Genomic DNA, 22,783 nt, shown 5'->3' with positions numbered 1-22,783 from the left:
AACAATACAGAAATATAGAAGATTTTTAAGTCCTCCCTTCCCTATTCAGTTTTTGGTGGTTTCTTAGTTATTAGTAGCAGCAAAGTTGAGCAGGAAAGTAATTGAACAGGTGACTTCAAATGGGATTTTTGACATGAAATAAATTATGTGACTTATATGCTAAATAATTATTTTGTTAATTTTGATTTTAACTTTTTACTCCAGTCATGTTTCATTAAAATGGGGTTAACAAATTTAGTGTATTCTTGGCACTGCTCAGTTGAGTGCAACAACACAAGTTTATACTATAAACATAAATTATTGGAAAGAACTTTTGTGATACATTTCATGTGGTTAGTGCGTATCTATGGGAAGAGCGTGTAAAGTTAATGTTGGACTAGAGCTTGAAAAAAGGTGTTTTCTGGATAAGAGAGTTACTGATTTTTGTTTATTTTAATACAAATAGCAAGAAGATAAGGTACCTACAAAGAAGGAAGTCAAACTGAAAATTGCTTCCCAGTCTCAGGAAATACCAAGAATGGTTTTATGCAGTTCTGTTTGTCCTCAAAACTCTTGTCCTAGGTAAGACCATATTGGTGAAAGTAATAATACTTATAGGAGAGCTCTTTTTGTTTTTGTTTTTCCTTTTCTTTTTGTGACACTGGGGTTTGAACCCAGGCTTTGCATATGCTAGACAAAACAATCTACAACTAAGCTACACTCCTAGCCCTTAAGGGAGGATTAGAACCAACCTTTGACTCGCTAGTGACTTTAAGTTTCCTTAACTTACAGCTTTGGGTCATGATTTCTGTAAGTTTGTCTCAACATAAGCTTTGAGGCTGAGGGATGATTGGTACTAACTTGTTTCCATAGAAAAATACATGTTTCTTATAGAAACATAATTTTTTTGATCACTCATTTCTACCAACAAAAGAATTATTGCTAACCCTGGTATGTCTCTCCTCATGTGCTTTATTTTTGTTTTATTTTATAAAAATAATAGCTATTTGTGATCTGCTTTACTATTAGTGTAACTTAACATCTATTATCAAGTATACTTTCATAACATTTCTAATGACTTCAAGAGAATTTGGATTGACAATGGCAGAATTTTTTTTATCTTATAGTGAAGAGGATCATATTTAATGGAAAAGCCTCAGACATTTAAAAAGTTAAATAGTTCTTACTGTGGGTATTGAGCACATTTTTAAAACAAATTTCTTCATAGGGAAACTTCACTTGCAGAAAACATTTGGCAAGAACAACCTCACTCTAAAGGTGAGTTATATTTGACAGCCTCATGAAGATGTTGTTGATAACAAATAGATTATGTGAAAAAAATGTAAATTTTTAAAAATTATGATAAAGGAGTTGAAAGAAGGTAGGAGGAATAGAGTATTATTATTTTGAATCATAGAATTTGACTTAAATATAATTTTATATTAGTATAAAATAAGTTTCTGCTTAAGCTTAGTTCAGTATACACTAACTTATCAGAAGTATCTAGCAGCCAAGACTGTAAGGACAGTGTTTTTTGGGAGGAAAAAAGTTTAAGACTATTTCATATTCAAATTGGTTCTCTTTTCTATTTAGAAACATGTTAAATATGGTAGCAACATGAATATCCATTTGTGAGTAGTTTTTACAAAAAATAAAAAGTAAACCAAATCTAATTGAACCTCTAATTCTAACCACCAATTTATAGGAAATACAAAGCATAGAGGAGCATGTTAAATAACAGTGAAATATAATTTGCAAAATCCAGCATCATGTGGCAAACAAGCCAATTTCTTTAACAAAAGAAGAATCCTATATAATAAATGAGATTTAAGAGGCACTAGTCATAGTTTATGAATCTTAATCTGCATTCTCAATTAAAACACATTTTAAAATTTTTTAAAAATTTAAAATTTTAATGGATAAAATATAGATTTTCAAACTAGATATTGAATATTCAAAAATTATTATATAATTAGCATATCTTGAGATTAGGCTTTTTTTTTAAAGAGTCTTTTTTAGAAAAACTGTACTGTAATGATTTACGTATGAAATGATATGATATCTTGAATTTGCTTCAAAATCATCCTGTTGGGAAATAGATGAATCAAGATCATCTGTATCTTGATAATAAATTATTAAATGATCTTCTCTTTTATATGATTAAAGTTTAACAACACAAAATATTAATTCAGCTAGTTGTCTTGAAGAGTAAAGCATTTACTCCTAAGAGTATATATCTAGTCTCTTTTTCTATAGGTCCCAGTATACCTTTCTCCATTTTTGACGAGTTTCCTCTTTCAGAAAAAAAGAATGAAAGGTTTGTTGCTTTTTGTTGTTGTTTTTAGCTTAAGCTTTTTGTTATTGTAAATGAGGATGGATTAGTGGTTACTGTTGTCTGTGTAAACAAACCAAAACAAAAAATTGTTAAATGGAATGTCTTTTTCTAGTGTTCCTGAAGATCCCCCACTGGGCTTAGCCCAGCGAAGACCCCTCGCAAATCTCAAAACTTCAGAAAGCATCACCTTAAATGAGGATGTCTCTCCAGATGTTTGTGTAAGAAGTATTCCTCAGTTAATATAAATGAACTAGTGGATTGTTTCATTCAAATATTTCAAAAGTTTGGGTTAAATTTAAAATCACTAGCTTGAACTAAGTACATGAAAAGATGCTGAGCATCATTAGTCCCAGGGAAATGCAAATCAAAACCACAGTGAGGAACTATTAAACACTCACTAAGATGGCTATAAATAAAATACAAAAACAAAAACAGATAATAAAAGTGTTCTGGAGCAAGGATGTATAGAAATCAGAACCTTCATATGTTGTTGGTGGGAATGGAAAACTGGCAGTTCCTCAAAATGATAAACAGTTAACCATAAGACCTAGCAACTCCCCTCCTAAATATATATCCATGAAAATAAAAAATGTATATTGACACAAAAAACTTGTACACAAATGTTCATAGAAACATTACTCATGATAGTAGAAACAGCTTAAATGTCCATTAATTGATGAATGAATAAACAATATATACAGCGAAATACTATTTGCTAATAAAAGGTAATGGTGTACTGATACATACCACAAGAAGGATGAACTTTGAAAACATGGTTGGTGGATTCCTGTAATCCCAGAGGCTCAGGAGGCTGAGGCAGGAGGATCACAGGTTCAAAGCCAGCCTCAGCAGCATATCAAAGCTCTAAGCAACCCAGTTACGACCCTCTTTCTAAATAAAAAATAAAAAGGGCTGGGGATGTGACTGAGTGGTTAAGCACCCTTGGGTTCAATCCCTGTTACCAAACAAAACAAAACAAAACAAAAACATATGCTAAAGGAAGTCAGGCATAAAGAAAACCACATATTAAATGATTGTGTTTACATGAAATGTCTAGAATAGGTAAAAGTAGATTGGGGATTTTTAGGGAATTAGAGAGAGGGTGATAGTGACTGTTAATAGATACGGGGTTTCTTTTTGAGGGATGAAAATGTTCTGGAGTTAGATGGTGGTGATGGTTATACAACCTGTCAGTATACTAAAACCTTTGAAATATATACTATAAAAGGGTGAGTTTTCTGGATGTGAATTATATCTCAAAATTTTAAAGTGGGAAAATTTAATTGGTTTGAGAGCCTTTTTATACTTTTAATTTTTTTATCCAACATAGCAAAGGATGTTTGTTCTTTTTTATATAAAATGAGCTGGGCACTGTGGCACTTGCCTGTAATCCCAGTAATCTGGGAAGCTGAGGCAGGAATATCTCAAGTTCAAGGGCAACCTCAGCAACTTAGCAAGACCCTGTCTCAAAAAGAAACTGGGATGTAGCTCAATGGTAAAGCACCTCTGGGTTTAATCCCCAGAACTGAAAGTAAAACAAAGTGCATTTTATGGCAATGGAAAAGTTATGTAGGCCAGTCATTTTGCTTTTGTAATATTTATGGGCTTATGACATAATTTTTGGGGAAAGACCTTTTTGGGATTGGGGTTGTAGCTCTGGGCACTTGCTTAGTGTGTGTGAGGCACTTGGTTCGATCCTCAGCACCACATAAAAATAAATAAAAGTATTGTGTTCTTAAAAGAAAAAAAAAGAAGACTCTAAATCAAAGTAAATGGCATTTCAGTGCTATTTTAAGGAAGAAAACTAATCCTCTTCAAACCAGCATCTGGAAACTTGTTATAAGCTTGAAGGGAATTGAATATGTTTAATCTGAAGACTTTTACTAGGAGATGTTATCAGTAGCTTTAGTGATTTAAAGCAGTATATTGTGTACAACCAAGAGAATGAAACACTTGGAGAATTTTTTTAAGCATGATTTTATTTACTTCTATACTGAAGTATAGTTTATACCCAGTTAAAGTGCATAAATATTAATTGTCCAGCTAGATGAATTTTTATACCCAAGATATAGAATATTTTCAGCAATACAGAAAAGCCTAGGGAGATTTTATGACAAAAGATATTCAGGTCCCATTTCAACTATATGAAATTGAAATTTCCAGGAAAGAAGTCTAAGCATGTATATTTCTGTATTTTAAATACTTTCCCAGATAATTCTTATACAGTTCCTTGACTGCTATGACTGCTATGAAAGAAACAATGATGCCAGAGAGTAATTAATTATATACTGTGTCTTGGAGAATACCACTGGAGAATGTGATGCTTGAACTGGATTTAGGTTCAGTGGTTCTAGCATCAACTGTTCAGGATAGATTGAATTATTAAAGGAGTCCAAAAAATAAAAAAAGAGTCCAACAGTCCTCATCTTGCTTTTGTGTCTTACAATCTTGTACTTGAATTTTTTAATAGGTACCTACCAGAAGTTTTATTCCCTTAAACAGTCATACTTAAAGTGTCTAACAGGATTATAAGTAGTATTTGCATAAAATATATCTTTAGACTATAGACATCTATTTTGCCTCTAATTTCTTCCCTCCCCCCCTGGGGGGGGAGGGGCAGTGCTAGGTTTGAACTGAGGGTTCCTCCAACACAGAGCCACATCCCCGGCCCTATTTTGTATTTTATTTAGGTACAGGGTCTTACTGAGTTGCTTAGCACCTTGCTTTTGCTGAGACTGGCTTTGAACTTGAAATTCTCCTGTCTTAGCCTCCTGAGCCGCTGGAATTACAGGTGTGCACCACTGTGCCCTGCTTCAAGATGTATCTTCTACCTCTACTTACTTAACTTCAAGTTAGAAATTCAAAGAATATGTCAAAATGGTAATGATGTAGAAAATTAGGGCTGGGGATATAGCTTAGTTGGTAGAGTGCTTGCCTCACAAGTACAAGGTCCTGGGTTCAATCCCCAGCACCACAAAAAAAAAAAAAAAAAGTGAAAATTAATATCTAGTATCCACAAGGGTTAAACAAAATAGGTACTTTTTATATATGGTAGATAAATATATAAAGTAGTATAATCTCTCTCAGGACAGCTAAACAATATGTGTAAAGAACCTTAAGTGTTTATAAACTTTTGTCCTACTAATTCTTTTAGGAATCAATCCTATGAATATTAAGACATTTATAAAGATTTATGTATAGGAATATTTGAAAATAGTTTTATACTAGTCGAAAATAGGAAATAACCTGAAGACCTCAGTTAATTTCTAATAGTCCTACAGTGTGACCATCATGTTTTTAAAGAATTTTTAATAGCATAGAAAAAATGCAAATAATTCTGAGACAGAACAATGCATAATAGTATATATACTGCAATTTTTTTACAACTCCTTTTGTAAATGCAAAGAATATGCTTCTGGATATACACTACTCGATATGTATGGTAATAGTGGTTGCCTCTAGGGAATGGGAATAGGTTGGACAGGTGGTTGCATGTAGGAGGGAGACTTTTTCATTCAGTATCCTTTTAAACTAGTTGCTATTTAAAACCACGTGTTTTAAAAGACAAAGGTGTATTTTAATTGTATATAAAAATATTAGTTTGAATAATAATATTTCTGGTGATTCATTATGATACTTTGTTTTTCATATTTTCTATCAAAATCATGAATTACCTTTCAGAAATAAAAATTAAATACTTGGCATAGAGAAAGACAATGTTTGCTCTCTTAAAAACTAGGAGGACAGCAGAATATTTTCTAAGTGAATGACAGAAGAAAAATATTAGTGCTTTTATTAAGTGAAATTTGTTGGGAGAAAAATTGGCCAATATTTTTTCTTATATGGAGAATCCTCACAGTATATTTTTTGATTAAGTATAATTTTTTGTTTGTGATTCAAAATCATTTTCCTCAAAAGCCATCATATGCTTTTATTGTCTTTACATAGAATCCTGATATGCTACTTGTATATCCTTTGTCAATAATTGTTGGCCATTTTTATGTTTGTTGAAATATTTCAGCTAAACTATATGGTTTTTATTTCAGGATGAACTTACCGGAATTGAGCCCTTGAGTGAAGATGCCATTATCACAGGTTTCAGGAATGTAACTCTTTGTCCTAACCCAGAAGATACTTGTGACTTTGCTAGAGCTGCTCGTTTTGCATCCACTCCTTTTCATGAGATAATGTCTTTGAAGGATCTCCCTTCTGATCCTGAGAGACTATTGCAGGAAGAGGATCTAGATGCAAAGACTTCTGAGGAGCAGCAGACTGCATGTGGTACCATCTACAATCAAACCCTCAGCATCAAGAAGCTGAGGTGATTGGTGATTATGGGTTTTACAAACCAGAATGTTTGCTTTCTTATTCTATGAGTGCTTGTCAGTTACAGTGATGAATATCACATTCTTACTATCTGCCAGGTACTTAATTGCCAAATGCTTTATATGAGAATAAGTCTTCTCTAGATAAATTGTCAACTTAGTGATTAGTTTGGATATGAGGGTTAAAGGAAGTAAATTTTGATATTATGAGACTAAACGATTTAGGAGGATTAAGGTACCTTTGGGGAAACTCAACAATTTATGTATATGATTAAAAAAGAGGAGACATTTAATTTTTTCTTAATTGAATTTAAAATAATGATAGAATAATGTCAATTTCAGGTAGTCAACTAGAGATGTTTTAAAGAAAAAGGTTGTTTGTTTTGCTTTGTTCTTGTGTTTTGGTACTAGGGATTGAACCCAGGGGCACTTAACTGAGTCACATCCCTAATCCTTTTTTTATTTTTTATTTTGAGACAGTTTTACTAAGTTGCTTAGAACCTCACTAAGTTGCTGAGGCTGACCTTCTGTTTTTCTACCTTTTTGTGTCTAACTACAAAAGCCATGTTTGTTCTTTTGCATCACACCACTCCTTTAGGAAATGATATACATGATATTAGTTCACGTCAGAATTGTATTGATTCTACAGGTGTCTGACTGGGACTTCAAATTTTTCATGTTTTGGTTTGAACATTAGGTTGTCAGTTAATGGCAACCAGTTAATAAAAAATTTCCCCAAGTCTATATGGAAATAGATTAGATACAGGTAGGTACCTCTTAACCAGAAATATTGTTTAAATTGTAAATGTCATTCTTTCACATGCTCTCTTAAATAGGAGTCAAATTTGGCCCTGTGTCTTTGTCCAATAGCTTTTAGGAGTGAGGAATGTTGTTTTGCCTGGACATTGGCTCTCTGAGTGTAGGCTGGTAGTGCTGACCACTTTGCAAGAACCCTCTGACTTACTGGACTAATACTATTTTCTTGGGGGTTTTTTGTTTGTTTTGTTCTTTTTAGATATACATAACATATATTTTGAGATGAGGCTGACTTTAAACTTGTGATCTCCTGCCTAAGCCTCCTGGGCTGCTGTGATTTTAGGCATGTACCACTATGCCCATCAAGAAAAAGTATTTTTTGATAGGTAAAATGAATTGGGGAGTAGATATGAGAGAATAGTGCACAGAGCCAGGGACTGAGCCTTATGATCCATCTGTCTTTAAAAGTCAGCTAATTTAGACAAATGAATTCCAGCTTTAGGAATATTCTTAAATTTGCCAATCTATGCTTTTAAAACTGCATTTTCAGGCTTTTCCCCTGACAGATTTTAATCATATTTGTAATCATGTGTTCATATTGTGTGAGTTGAGTTTCCTTTTTCTTTTCCTGACCTCCTCTTATTAAAGACTAAAGAATCCAGAGAAGGGATGAAGAGGAATAAAGTTAGTGTTGGTATTGGTCAATATTTCTCAGTAGTATAGAATAGAAGTAGAATAGACTCTTTAATTTTTTAAATTTGTTTTAATTAGTTATATATGACAGTAGAATGTACTTTGATACATCATGTAATGGAGTATAATTGCTCATTCTTCTGCTTATACATGATGTAGAATCCTACTGGTCGTACAGTTATGTATGTACATAGGGTAATAATGTCTGATTTATTCTACTCTCTTTCCAATCCCTATACACACTGCCTCCCTTCAATCCCCTCTTATAGAACAAACTCTTTAACTATAGATTTGGTAAATAAAGTATAAATCCAGAAATGTAATCCTGGGCCTTGCTTATCAACTAGGTGAAAGGAAGTTACCTAGATTCTGATTATGCATCTTTTTAAAAAAAATTTGAGAGAATAATGGACTTTAAAAATGGGACTAACCAGACTGGGATTATGGCTCAGTGGTAGAACTCTTCTTGCCTAGCATGAGTGAGGCACTGGTTCAATTCTAGGCACTGTAAACAAATAAATAAAGATTCATCGACCACTAATAAAAATATTTCTTAAAAAATGGGACTAACAAAATTATAACATTATAAATCATTTTAGTTGATCAGAAATAGGTAGAACAGAATCAACAAAAGTAAGTTGGTATATATTATACCTAAGAGAATTGGTATCAACCAAATCACCTGTGATTCTTTCAGTCCAATTATTGAAGATAGTCGTGAAGTCACTCATTCCTCTGGCTTCTCTGGATCTTCTGCCTCAGTTACAAGCACCTCCTCTATCAAAAGTCTTCCAATTCCTGAGAAACTGGAACTTACTAGTGAGACTACAGGTAGTATCATATAATTTTATGAGCAGATGTCCAGATCCATGTCTAATGAACACTTATTTTTCTCAGCAAACTGAACTGTACTTTCTTCTCTAGAGAAGTTGCTATCAATTGTGATATTTCTAGAATAAGCACTACCTGAACAGTTCCATAAAGATCTGAGGAAAATGAATACAGTCAGATTGGCAGTATTGATTTTATAATGTTTTTCCCCCTCCTCTGTTATAATATCCGTTTTAAGCATTAGGTATTTTAGGTGATTTTTTTCAACTTTTTCTTGCCACAGAAAACCCTGTTCAGTCACCCTGGTGTTCTCAGTATCGAAGACAATTACTAAAATCCCTACCAGAGTTAAGTGCTTCTGCAGAGTTTTTTGTAGAAGACAGACCAATGCCTAAGTTGGAAATAGAGAAGGAAATTGAATTAGGTAAGTATCATTGAATGCATATTTTTTGCATATGACAGTATACAAATAAGTGATTATTTGTAGCTGACCTTGATGCTTGAGTACTATAAATGTTCCTATATTAGAAGAAATAATATTATAGATATTGGCACATTACACAGTAATTTTTAAATGGAATTAATCCTTCTCAACAGGTAATGAGGATTACTGTATTAAACAAGAATACCTTATATGTGAAGATTATAAGTTATTCTGGGTGGTGCCAAGAAACTCTGCAGAGCTAACCATAATAAAGGTGGGACTGATTCTTGTAATTTCAGTTATCTTGCAGATAATGTAGTTTAAAGCAATAACTCTGTTCCCATAGTACATTCGAATCTTTCTAATAGTCTTGGGTTTCTTACTGGAAAATCAGTGAGTCATTAAGAATTCAATCACCATTATGGACCAGGATCAGATACTAGAAATGAGAGACTATTGTATAAATCTCTCAATGTGTCCAAATGTGTTAAGAATTCTCTCAATTTTATCTTTTTGAGGAAATCTATCCTGAAATTTTTTTACCTTTTCCAATCTGGACACATAACAGAATCACCTTAATTTTCATTCACTACCATCCTAGGTAGTCATATTACCTTTTTCTTATATTGGATACCCAGTTTCTTGGATCCTGCTTTTTATTCTTAGTTTAACTTATATTTTGGAGGAGCATATCCTTTAATATCTTCCTGAATAAGATGGATTATATAGTTTTTGAAACCTTATGTTAGGAATTCCTTAATTAGCCTCTTTCCTTGACTGATAATTTGGCCAGATGTTGAATCCTATGTTAAAAATTTTTTTCCCCTCAAAATTTTGAAGAAGAGCTCCATAACCTTTTGGCATCTAGCCTAGCTTTAGAAGTCTTTTGCTCATCTACACTCTTGAAATTTTGTGTGAAACTAATTTTCCTTCTCTCTGGATCCTGATAGAATCTTACGTTTTTCTCCAGTATTCTGAAATGTCAAAATTATATACTTTGGTATAAGTCTCTTGTCACTTATGCACTAGACACTCAGTGGCTATTTCAATCTGAAAATTCCTTCAGTTCTGAGAAATTTTCTTTTTTTTTTTTTTTTTTTTCTTTTTTTTTTTTGGGGTGCTGGGGATCGAACCCAGGGCCTTGTGCTTACAAGGCAAGCACTCTACCAACTGAGCTATCTCCCCAGCCCCAGAAATTTTCTTCAATGAAAATAAAATTATTTCTTCCCCTCATTCTCTGTTCTCTCAATGTAGAGAAATAAAAGAATTTTCAGTAATTTCTTTTATAAGGATATAGAGTCTCCTGTATAGGACCTCTAAAAAAATTTTTTTTTCCCTCCTATTTTCTATCTCTCTATCCTTTGGCTTTACTTTTTTATTTGGTAACAGTAGCTGAACTCATGCTTTTAATCACTGAACTACATTCCCAGTCCTTTCTATTATTTGTTTATTTATTTTGAGACAAGACTTTTGCTTAGTTACTTAGGGACTCACCAAGTTGCTGAGGCTGGCTTTGAACTTGCAATCCTCCTGTCTCAGCCTCCTGATTCACTGGGATTATAGGCATGCCCCATCACTCCTGGAATTGGTTTACTTTCTATAGTGTAATTGTCCCTTGGTATCTGTGGAAGATTGGTTCCATGACCCCCCACAGATACCAAAATCTGAGGATGCTCGGGTCCCTTATATAAAATGGTGTAGTGGTTGCATATAACCTATGCATAGCCTCCAGTATATTTTAAGTTGTCTCTAGATTACTTATAATACCTAACACAATATAAATGCTATGTGCATAGTTGTTCTACTATGTTTACAGAATAACAAGGAAAAAAGTTTGTAAATGCTCAGTGAAAGTGCAATTTTTCTCCCCAATATTTTCTATTCATGTTTAGTCAATTTTCCAATGTAGAACCTGCAAATACAGAGTTTCAACTGTATTTTTATCAACTTTGTTTTCAGTCTTTTCACTGTTTTTTGTTTTGTTTGGTGGGTGGTACAGAGAATTGAACCCAGGGGCATTATACCATTGAGCTACATCCCAGTCCTTTTTTATTTTTATTTTTATTTTTTAATTTTTGTTTTTTGGGTACCAGACATTGTACTCTGGGCACAGGGTCTCACTGAGTTGTTTAATACCTTGCGTTGCTGAGACTGGCTTTAAACTCGCAGTCCTCCTGCCTCCGTCTCCCGAGCCACTGGGATTACAGGTCTGTTCCACCCCACCACACCTGACCCAATCCTTTTTATATTTTGAGACAGGGTCTTGCAAAGTTGCTAAGAGTCTTCTAAGGCTGACCTTTAACTTGAGATCCTCCTACCACAGCTTCCCAGGTTACTGGGATTACAGGTGTGTGCCACCAAGCTGGTTTGTTTTTCATTTACCAGAGTTCTTTTTTTGTCCCTAGAATTTTCTTTGTAGCATTCTGTTCTTCATTTCAACAATAGATGGACTACTCATCTCTTTGTGATATTAGTGCTACTTCAAATGTTTTTTTCTCCCTGCATCATGTTTCCCTTCTGTTTTTGTCTTTTACATTTCTGTCTTTCATATTAGAGGCTTTCTCTGAGACTTTGGCTCTCTATTCAGATTTTAGTGTGGAACACTAAAAACTAATGGAAAGCTCTATAAATGTAGGGGAACGTTAATAGCTATATACCTCACTATGGGATGATGTAGGTTGGTCATTTTATTGGAAAACCCTTCAAGTTTTAGATCTTTTCTTATTGAGCCAATCAGATTCTCCTAAGAACACTTCTAATTTTCTGTTTAGAGCATAAAGCCTGTCTGCTAGCTTTCTGAAAGCCCAACAAGGAAATTAGTTTGGAGAATGGTAGGGTAGGGAGTTACATCTTGACATTCATATATAAACTTTTTCCTGGTTTCCTAATTCCATCTTTACTGGTACCTAGTGTCCTCTAGTCCAAAGCTCCATTATTTGATATTTTCTATGAAACATACTTCTAGTCTTCTGGTAAGGGATTGGGCGTTGTGGGGAGGCAGTTGCTAGGCTAGACCATAGAAGCAAGAGGGGAATCCATGGTCTAACTTCCTCTTAAATGGAGTTCAATCACTATTTTAGCTCTACCCTTAGCCTTACTTCCATAAGTAGTTGTTGCCACCAGTTATATACTATAGGGATCTGGTCTACAAGAGCAACTGGTTGCTCTTTAGTTTTCTTTACTACTCGTATCTGCTTTCCTTGGCTCATCTAACTTAATTGTTAACCTCTTATACTCTTTCTAGCTTTCAGAATCATCTTGTTATTTTGTCCATTATTGTAGTTTTATGCCTTTTAAGATGTTCCTTTAAGGGGAAAAATGAAAAGTTTCTTTATTATTATTTGTGTTGGATTTTCAGAAAGATTAGAAAGAATGTGTTTTTGGTTTGCTAAACATAACCACAGATTATAGTTGCTCTTATTTTTAAAATGTCTTACAGGTATCTTCTCAGTCTGTCCCATGGGACTTTTATATCAACCTCAAGTTAAAGGAACGTTTAAATGAGGAGTGTGATCAACTTTGCAGCTATTATCAATATGAAGATGGCTGTATTGTTTGGTACCAATATATAAACTGCTCCACCCTGCAGGTTTGCATTAATACTAAATACATAATTCACAGTTCTTAAGTAGTTAAGCTCCACTGAGCAAAAGAATGTAGTACAATATTCCTGCCATTGTTCTAGCAGATTAATTTAAAGTTTAAAGAATTAATCATTTTCTTTTCACAGGTTGTTTTTTTTTTTTTAACTTTTTATTTTAACCAAAAAAGAAGATAGAATTATAACTCCCATGAGCCAATCATCTAACTAGGATAGTTATCATCTCATAGACACTCTTGTTTTATATATAGCACACCCATCCCCCAGGATTTTGGTGGAGGGGACTATTGAACCCTGGGATATTTTACCACTGAGCTACATTCCCAGCCCTTTTTATTTTTTATTTTGAGACAGGGTCTCACTAAGTTGCTTAGGGCTGGCTAAGTTGTTGAGACTGGCCTTGAACTTGTAATTCTCTTGCCTCAGTTTCCCAAGTCACTGGGCATGTACCACTGTAATATTCCTAGGATTATTTTTAAAACCCAAACACAGGCTGGGGAGATAGCTCAGTTGGTAAAGTGCTTGCCTTGCAAGCACAAGACCCTGGGTTCAATCCCCAGCACCACACACACAAAAAAGCCCAAGCACAACGTACAATTTTATTCTTTGGCTCCCCCAACCCCCACCCCATTGCTAGGGACTCAGAGCCTTGCACATGTTAGGCAAGTGCTCTGCCACCCAGCCAGACCCCCCAGCCCTGGCATGTTCTCAAGAAATTTTTGTGGAGGATTTTGATAGTAATATGAATTCTTTAAAATGGTTGGAATGAAATTATTTTAAAACACCTTACAGAACACCTATTATGGATGAGACTCATCCTTGATACTTTTTCCTTTATCTCGTTAAATCCTTACAATATTATGGGAGATCATAGTGTTGTTAAAACTGGGACATAGGCCCAGTAAGCATTCTAGTAGAGAACAAAAAGGAAGCAGCAGTTATCAAGGTATTAAGTGTAACTGTAACTGCCCCAACTGGAGAAATTGCAAGTTTTCTCTTCTACTTCCAGGATCTTCTCCAGCACAGTGAATTTATTACCCATGAAATAACAATGTTGATTATTTATAACCTTTTGACAATAGTGGAAAAGCTACACAAAGCAGAAATAGTCCATGGAGACTTGAGTCCAAGGAGTCTGATTCTAAGAAACAGGTTGGTCTCTTTTATTCTAATTATCAGCTTTCTCTTTAAACGTGGGTAATTGCCTTTTTGTGTGTATGCTTTTTGATGAATGCCATATCAGTGAACACATTTTATTAAGAGAATATTTGCTACCTAAAAGTCAGTAATCATTAGAAATAACTTAAAAGAACTTGAAGAAAAAACACATTGAAGGCTTGTGTTGTAGCTCAGTGTCAGAGTGCATGGCTAACATGTGTGAGGCACTGTGTTCGATCCTCAGCACCTCATGAAAATAAAGAAAATAAAGATATTGTGTCCATCTACTAAAAAAGAAAAGAAAAAACACATTGAAGAAATATATTAATTCAGATAAAAGAATTAACTGTTGGTTTATCTCATGAAGAGATATAAAGTATAAATATTTTGAGAAATGTAACTTACATTGTATAGTAATTATTTTGAGTGGGGAAAATGCAGATACAGCAGCAATAGAGGCACTGCTCAGTTTCAAAGACCAAAACTTAAGTCAGGCTAAACTGAGATAATAGCCAAAAGAAGTTAGTAGAACCAGAATGCAAATATAAACCAAGTAAAAGGACTTAGTCTTCAAATTTAACCCAGGTTAGCCATAAGATTTAGGGGGTGAGCAAAGAGCAAGAGAAAAGAAATGAAGCCAAAATAATTAGAACTGAAAAAATATAGAGAATGTTGAGTCACATACAAGGAAAAGATGGCCCAAGATCTTTGTTTTATGAAAAGGATTAGAGAACCAGTACACCCTTTTAGTGATTATTGATTTCATGGTATTTGAGTAGTGACCTAATTTAAAGATGCTTTGTCTCCCTCAATCCTGTGTCTTGGGTAAGCAGTTAACTTTCTAAGGTCATTAATATACACTAAGATCTAGAATCCCTGCCCACCACCACTTCAGTAGTGGGGATTGAACCCAGGGGCACTATACCACCTATTTTGAGACAGTGTCTGAGTTGCCAAGGCTGGCCTTGAACTTGAATCCTACTGCAGGCATGTGCCACCACACATAGCCACGAAATCTTTATTTTGCTTTTCTGACTATTTAACCTGTAAGAAGAGGCTGAATTAGATGCAAACATAGTTGGCATCAAAATGAAAGGAACCTTCAATGTATTTTTGCAATTATAACCAAAAGAACTAGAGAATCCCACCTTTTCTCCTGAGATAGCAGTCTTTAACCTCCCTACAGTAGTAGTTATTGAACCCTGGGTCTAGCACATACTAGGCACTGAGTAATGCCCCCAATCAACCCTTTTTAGTTTTTATTCTTGGAACAGGATCTTGCTGTGTTGCCCAGACCAGCCTCAAACTTAAAATCCTGCTTCAGCCTCCTGCATAGCTGGGATTGCAGGCATACACCATGCCTGGTTAAGATAGTAATCTTCCCCCGCACCCCCCACCCCGCCCTTTTGGTACTGGTGATTGAACCTAGGGGTGCTCAACCACTGAGCAATATCCCCAACCCTTTTTGGTTTATTTTGAGACAGGGTCTTGCTAAATTAGGGCCTCACTAAGTTCCTGAGGCTGGCTTTGAACTTGTGATCCTCCTGCCTCAGCGCCTGGGCCACTGGAATTACAGGCATGCACCATCTCACCCAGCAAGATAGTAGTCTTAATGATTTGCCCAGACATAATGTAGCAGCATTTCTTATCAAGAGCACCATAGGTATTTTGGATGAGATAATTCTTTGTGCAGGTCTGTTCCAAGCATTGCAGGATGTTTTATATCCCTATTCCCCATAAATCCCCCATCCACCCAATTAAGTGCAAGTAACATTCCCCCAGCCATTTTGACCACCAAATACTCTGTTTTTATTGTGACCCTACTTCACAACACTTAAAGTTCAAAGGACTGTTACAGAGTTCTCCAGGCTCTGAAAATTGGAATCAGAAGTATTTTCTAAGTCTTTTCAGAACTGGGCATTTGTAGTCCATGTATTCAGATAGCCCTTCTCTCAGCCACCAGAGACTCCAGGAAAACACATATTGTGTCAAAGGGATGTTACCTTCTATGTTGTCATTACTTAACAAATTTGGCAAGAAATTTGATGTAGATTCACAAAATAAAGAACCTATTAAAATCACTTAGTTCAATGTCTACATATTTTGGAGGGGTAATAAAAATTAGATCCCAAAAAACCAAAGTTTTGCCCATGGTAATGAGTTAGTAGCTGCTTAGAGGGCTTGTGAACTTATGCTTCTTTTTGTTCATCTAGGAAACATTTTTTCTACCTCTCCAAAGTTTAAAAATAAAGTGTTTTCAAATGATCATAGTTTTACTGTGGTCAAAAATAAGTTGAATGTAGGACCAAGGAAAAGTAGGAGAGTTGTAAATTTTAAAGTAAAATCATTCTGTGCCATAGATTAGATTAGTTAAAGCTTGTATTTAGGAATAAAAGACCTTTATCTATATTAGTCAGGAGTTTGAGAAATACAGAAGGAACACATGAAAATAATCTATTCTTTTTCTCTCAAATAGTTCCTGTGTCTCCTCAGAATAGCTTTATTACATGAAATAGAATTAATTGGTAGTGAATTTGTGTTATGAATTATTTTCTTAGGAAATAAGAGCTGTAAAGTGGCAATTAGTTCGGCCTGTAGAGCGCTTGCCAAGCGTGTGCACGTGCCGGGGTTCAAATCCCCAGCACCTCAGAAGAAAGTAAAAAATGAAAAGGAAGTAAGAGCTGTAAATGCATAGAAGTAAGGTAGAATATGGTGTTAGTCTAATAGAAACATGAAATTTTATAATATAGGCAAGACTGCCAAAAAATAACCTTATTTTGTTTTGTTTTTATTGAACTCTGGAAGGAAGAATCTATTAGGAAAGCCCATCTATAGTAGTAAACAAGAAAGGCTGTGAGACCTATAAAAGCTTAATTTCGGCTGGGGAGATAGCTCAGCTGGTAGAGTGCTTGCCTTGCAAGGACAAGGCCCTGAGTTTGATCCCCAGTACCGCAAAAAAAAAAAAAAAAAACTTAATTTCTCCATCATAATTCCTGTTAGTGTATAAATCTTTGCTACTGTATGGTTTTTTGTTGTTGTTTTTTGTTTGTTTTGTTTGTTTGTTTTTTGTTTTTTCTGGTACTAAGGATTGAACTCAAGCGTACTATACCGCTGAGCTACATCTACAACCTCCCCCGGCCCCTGTTTTTGTTTTTGTTTTTCAAGACAGGATTTTACTGTTTCTCAAGCTGGGCTTGAACTTGCTTTCCTTCTGCCTTAGTCTCCTGAGTAGCTGGGATTGTAGGGATGTGCCACCACACTGCTATTGTATATTTTGATTTGTACAGTATAAGGAAGAAACCTGCTCTCTTCTTCCAGTACTTACTATATAATATGAAAGCTTGATAACTATTCTGTAGTGGCCATGCACTGTTATTAGATACACATAGTGTCATCAAAGAGATCTTAACATTCCCCACTAGGATCCACAAGGGTGGACACTACCCTTGTTCCTTTGTGTGCATTTTCATTGCTGACCACTGGAGGGAGCTGTTGGCATGGCTAATACATACCTGCATTTTTTTTTTTTTTTTTTTTTTTTTTTAATAAAGATCAGCTATGCAGCTTCTTTCATGGCCTATTTTTATTATCTCTTTCTCTTAAATCTGGGCTTAGAATCCACGATCCCTATGATTATAATAAGAACAGTCAAGCTTTGAAGATAGTGGACTTTTCATACAGTGTTGACCTTAGAGTGCAGCTAGACGTTTTTACCCTCAGCGGCTTTCGGACTATTCAGATCCTAGAAGGACAAAAGATCCTGGCTAACTGTTCTTCTCCCTACCAGGTAAGTGTAAAACAAGCCTGAGGAAATATGGAGAGGGTTTCATAATCTCTTCTTTATCTAGATAAACTATAAAAGCTAGTATTTACTACTATGGACTCTCTTAGAATAGATGACCTAGTTTTCAAATACTGTATCACCAAGTCAAGGAAAATGTATCATTTTCCTGTCACAGCACTGTAGAATTTACACATACACATGGCTAACTTAGTAACCTAAGTGTTAGGACCATGTCTGCTATTTACCATCCATGTGATATTTTATAAATCATTTTCTATGATCTTCTCTATAAAATAAGGATAATAGTCTCTGTTCTTCACACATTAGAATTATTATATGGATCAAATGCAATAATGTATATAAAAAGAAAATTAGGACAAATGTGTTTTATATGTTGGCATTATATGCAAAAATCTTTTCTGATTGAGCTCTAGACACAAGGCATTTGCTGACTGAAGTAGCCTGAATCTAAAGTAGTCATGTGGGCCACATTTAGATCACAACTGGAATCCATGTAAATTTAGTAGGTCTACACATTTGATAGTCCAGATAGTTGGTCATCTTTTTTTCTTAAGGATCATCCATAGAGTTGATCACTTCTTTGGGGAGCTTCTCTCTTTCCTATAGGGTGAGGAATAGTCTACTAAAATGTATGTCATGAAATAAACTTAGTTAAGCTCTGTAATACCTTTCAACTTCTTTCCTAAATAAACTGCTGTGATGAGGCAGAGTTTTTTTTAGCTGATGGTGCTTTTTGTGATTTCAGGTAGACCTGTTTGGTATAGCAGATTTAGCACATTTACTATTGTTCAAGGAGCACCTACAGGTCTTCTGGGATGGGTCCCTCTGGAAACTTAGCCAAAATACTTCTGAGTAAGTATTGGTGATTTCAGGGTCTTTGCCTGTGAAAATAATTTTCTCTCTTGGGTGCTCTGTCTGCTTTGGTAATCTTAGTTTTCTTAAACCAAATGCCATGATTCCAGTATTTTAGCTCATTTTTAGTAGAGCAGTGGTGTAGGATAAAGGATTTGCTAATTAAAAATAAGACTCAGGGACTGGGGTCATACTACAGTGATAGAGCACTTGCCTAGCATGTGTGAGGCACTGCGTTCAATTCTCAGCACTGTATATAAATAAATAAAGGTATGAATATATATATATATTTCAAAACAAACAGTCATACTATTCAGACTTCAGTACGTTCTGAACCTGAGCTTATCAATATTGATGATTAGTATGGAAGCTTCTCAGTTTAAAAGTGTTAATAGAAGCTTTTTGCGGAATAATTTTCTAACCAATTGGCGTTAGTCACAAACCCCTTTTTAACACCCATTCTATCAAAAGTTAATAAGCATCTCTTGAAGGTTTCTAAATTATATACCGATTTTAGTCTATTTATTTAATTAGGGGGTAGAACCAAACCAGAGAATTCAATCTCGTGGTGAAGAAATAAATGATCTCTTAGTAATAGCTGCTTAGAATGAGCTAAACAGACATTTATCCAAAAGAAAAAATACAAATGGCTGATAGATATATGAAAAAAATGTCTTTAATATCTTTAGCAGTCAGGGAAATACAAATCAAAACTACACTGAGATTTCATCTCACTCCAGTTAGAATGACAGTCATCAAGAATACAAATAATAGGGCTGGGGATGTAGCTCAGTGGTGTATAGCTTGTTTGTCTAGCATGCACAAGACCCTGGTTTTGATCCTCACATGGAAAAAAATAATAATAATGCTAAATGTTGGTGAGAACGTGGGGAAAAAGGAATACTTTTACATGTTTGATGGGGTTATAAATTAGTACAACCATTATGGAAATTAGTATGGAGATTTCTTAAAAGACTAGGAATGAAACCATCCCATGACCCCAACTATATCACTCAGTATTTACCCCAAAGAATTAAAGTTAGCATATTATAGCAATACATGCATATCTGCTTATAGCAGTATAATTCACAATAACTGAAGTATGGAACCAGCCTAGGTATCCATCAAGCCAATGAAGGATAAAGAAAATGTGAGATACACACACACACACACACAGAGTGGAGTTTTACTCAACCGTAAAGAATTAAATTATGTCATTTGCTGTAAAATATATGGAACTTGAAAACATTATTTTGAGCAAAATAAGCCAAACTCAGAAATTCAAGGGTCATATATTTTCTTTCATGTGGAAGCTAGAAAGAAAAAGGAAAGATAAGGAGGTTGGGTCTCATGAAAAGAGAAAGGAGACCAGTAGAATAGAGGAAGGAGGTGAGGGAAAGGAGAGGAACTTGGGGAATGAAATTGATCAAATTGTCATGAACAAGTACAAATATGTAGCAACAAATCCCAATAATTATGTATAATTATAATTCACCAATAAATTTTTGTTTTTTGGTACCAGGGATTCAACCCAGGGGTCCTTAACCATTGACCACATTCCCCAGTCTTTTTAAAATATTTTATTTAGAGACAGGGTCTCACTGAGTTGCTTAGGGCCTTGCTAAATTGCTGAGGCTGGCTTTGAACTCTCGATCCTCCTGCCTCAGCCTCTTGAGCTGCTGGATTACAGATGTGCCACCACCATGCCCAGCTCAAAAATAAATATCATATGTATGCACACAAAAAAAGGGCTTCTTGGTCTCAGAATCTTAGTTCTTCAAACCTACTCGTAAAACTTATTAAATGTGTTGTATTCCACCTTTGTTTATCTTAGTTAACTTTTCAGCATACACTTACCAGTTTATGACTTATTGGTACATTCTTTGGTTCAGACAAAAAAAAAATCACTGTTGAAGATTTCACACCCCTTTTCTACTTTCCCCTCTAAAAACCATCGAATTTATTTTTCTCTTTATTTAATTCAGAACTTTACCCATCATATTTGTCTCTTCCATGTATTTTGTGTGTGAGTGTGCATGGTGCTAGGGATTGAACTCAGGGCCTTGAACATGCCAGGGCAAGCATTCTCCTCCTGAGCTACATCCCCAAACCTCTCATATCTATTTTAGAAATAGACTTGGAACATAGTGTCAGTATAGAGAATAGTCAGGCATAGCCAGTCAGAAGGCTGTGGCCCAGACAGATCTGACTGACACAAGCAGAAATAGATGGGATATAGCCCTGCCCTATACAATGATAGAAGTTTTCTGTTAAAAATAATAGTAAGCAGAGTTACAAACATCATAGGTTTAAGCAGATTTCTTCAGACAAATTTAATGTTCTCAGAATTGTGAGAATGATAAACCACTGCGTGGGGAGCTGTAGTCTTTTTAATGACTTGACTCAAGGAAAGTTAGAGGAACCAAAATTTTTTCTATTTGTGGAGAAAAGTATATCTTAGTATACAGATAAAATATATAGATTTGAATGAGAATTGGTTTCCTTTCATGTGCATTGAATTACAGCTTTTCCGTCAATGGTAGGCTCTTTTTGTGGTTCCTCCCTGGGCTTTCAAAGAGCTCTCTGAATAATCCCTAACACTAGATTTCTATTTATTACCTGAAATTATTTTGGTGCATAAATGTACCTCTGAGCTGATCATAGAAAGAATTCTAATTTTTATGTGCCTAATCTTGATGGAAATGGTTTTATATATTTTAGGCTAAAGGATGGTCAACTGTGGAATAAGTTCTTTGTGCGGATTCTGAATGCCAGTGATGAGTCCACAGTGTCTATTCTGAGGGAACTTGCAGCAGAAATGAATGGGGTTTTTGATACCACATTCCAAAGTCACCTGAACAAAGCCTTATGGAAGGTAGGGAAGTTAATTAGTCCTGGGGCTTTGCTCTTTCAGCAAGATAGGCAGTCAAGTCTCTCACAGATTCCTGCCTAAAATCAATGGTTGTATTGTGGAACCCTGGATCTGTATATGCTGTAATTTAACTTAGGACACATTTAGAAGTACTACCAATACTTCTCTACTTTTTAGTAGAGGTATATTTCTAAGTAACTGGCATTTTTAACACAGTAGTGGACCTACTCTCAGCCTTATCTAACGGTAACAAAGAGCTGTTTTATTCTACATCGATTCCATATGAATGGATATTCTGTTGTCATTTAACCCTTTTGCCTCTACTTTATCCTGTACTTTTTTTCCCTTTAGAAATTTGTAACATGTGCTCTTATGGTCACCTTGTATTTTATAAATAATAAAATAGTATTTGTTAAATTTGTGCTTCTAATATTTCATCTAAACATTAAACTAAATAAATGGTTTAATTTTTTTGCAAACTAAATAAATGGTTTAATTTTATAGAAAGGAGCTATATGACTGGAAATTTACATATCCCAGATCTGTAACACTTATGGTAGGATTATAATAGGACAGAATTGCCAACCATTTCTTTAGGTATTTCTGGCTTTCCAGTAAGTGATCTAAATTGAAAAGTAAGTAAAGCACCAAATTGTCTTAAATTTCAAGTGACAAAATTGTATTTTGTATATATGGCTTGTATTTCAATGTTTTTACTTTATCTATCAACTCTTGGTATTTATACAATCTAGTAGTGCTACTGCTGCTGGGTCTCTTGATTTAGGAATGTGGCTGTTAGAAAGGGAAAGAAAAGATTTTGAACAGGGTTTAGCAACCTTTCATAAAAGGAAGAGTCACCATTTTATTATTACATGCAGAATGAATTAGAGCAAGAAAGGATTAGTGAAGGGATAAAAGGAAATTTTTGTTTAGAAGATTTAAGGAATCAGGAGTTCAGAATAAAAAGATAATTTTAAAGCATGGGAGAGACTAGGTCTCAATGAAGCATTGGCTATCCAATCCAAGTGTAAGCATAAGTTATACCTGACCTTGGGGATATGGAAGAAAATTGGAGAAAGGAGGAATGAAAACTGCCTAATTGTCTATTTCATTTTGAAATATCGACATTATCTAATGTTACATGCTGTTGTC

At 34.8% G+C, this 22,783-nt stretch overlaps 1 protein-coding gene across 1 annotated transcript in view; it reads left to right on the top strand.

Annotated features, from left to right (window-relative positions):
• The window catches only part of Bub1b (BUB1 mitotic checkpoint serine/threonine kinase B), a 67,387-nt gene extending 45,352 nt beyond the window's left edge, over window positions 1-22,035 (top strand). Inside the window, exons 11-23 of the mRNA XM_047539923.1 lie at window positions 446-561; window positions 1,208-1,257; window positions 2,236-2,296; window positions 2,427-2,532; window positions 6,361-6,635; window positions 8,786-8,919; window positions 9,203-9,343; window positions 9,517-9,617; window positions 12,783-12,932; window positions 13,954-14,096; window positions 17,718-17,889; window positions 18,653-18,759; window positions 21,481-22,035. Coding sequence (XP_047395879.1) covers window positions 446-561; window positions 1,208-1,257; window positions 2,236-2,296; window positions 2,427-2,532; window positions 6,361-6,635; window positions 8,786-8,919; window positions 9,203-9,343; window positions 9,517-9,617; window positions 12,783-12,932; window positions 13,954-14,096; window positions 17,718-17,889; window positions 18,653-18,759; window positions 21,481-21,712 — 1,788 coding nt within the window. The 3' untranslated portion in view covers window positions 21,713-22,035. The remainder of the gene's footprint in view (window positions 1-445; window positions 562-1,207; window positions 1,258-2,235; window positions 2,297-2,426; window positions 2,533-6,360; window positions 6,636-8,785; window positions 8,920-9,202; window positions 9,344-9,516; window positions 9,618-12,782; window positions 12,933-13,953; window positions 14,097-17,717; window positions 17,890-18,652; window positions 18,760-21,480) is intronic.
• Window positions 22,036-22,783: the final 748 nt, after the last annotated feature.

The sequence above is a fragment of the Sciurus carolinensis genome, chromosome 2 (genome assembly GCF_902686445.1).
Source record: "Sciurus carolinensis chromosome 2, mSciCar1.2, whole genome shotgun sequence".
Taxonomy (NCBI): Eukaryota; Metazoa; Chordata; class Mammalia; order Rodentia; family Sciuridae; genus Sciurus; species Sciurus carolinensis.
The sequence above is the reverse complement of the archived record's forward strand: the minus strand, read 5'-3'. Positions and strand labels throughout refer to the sequence as shown.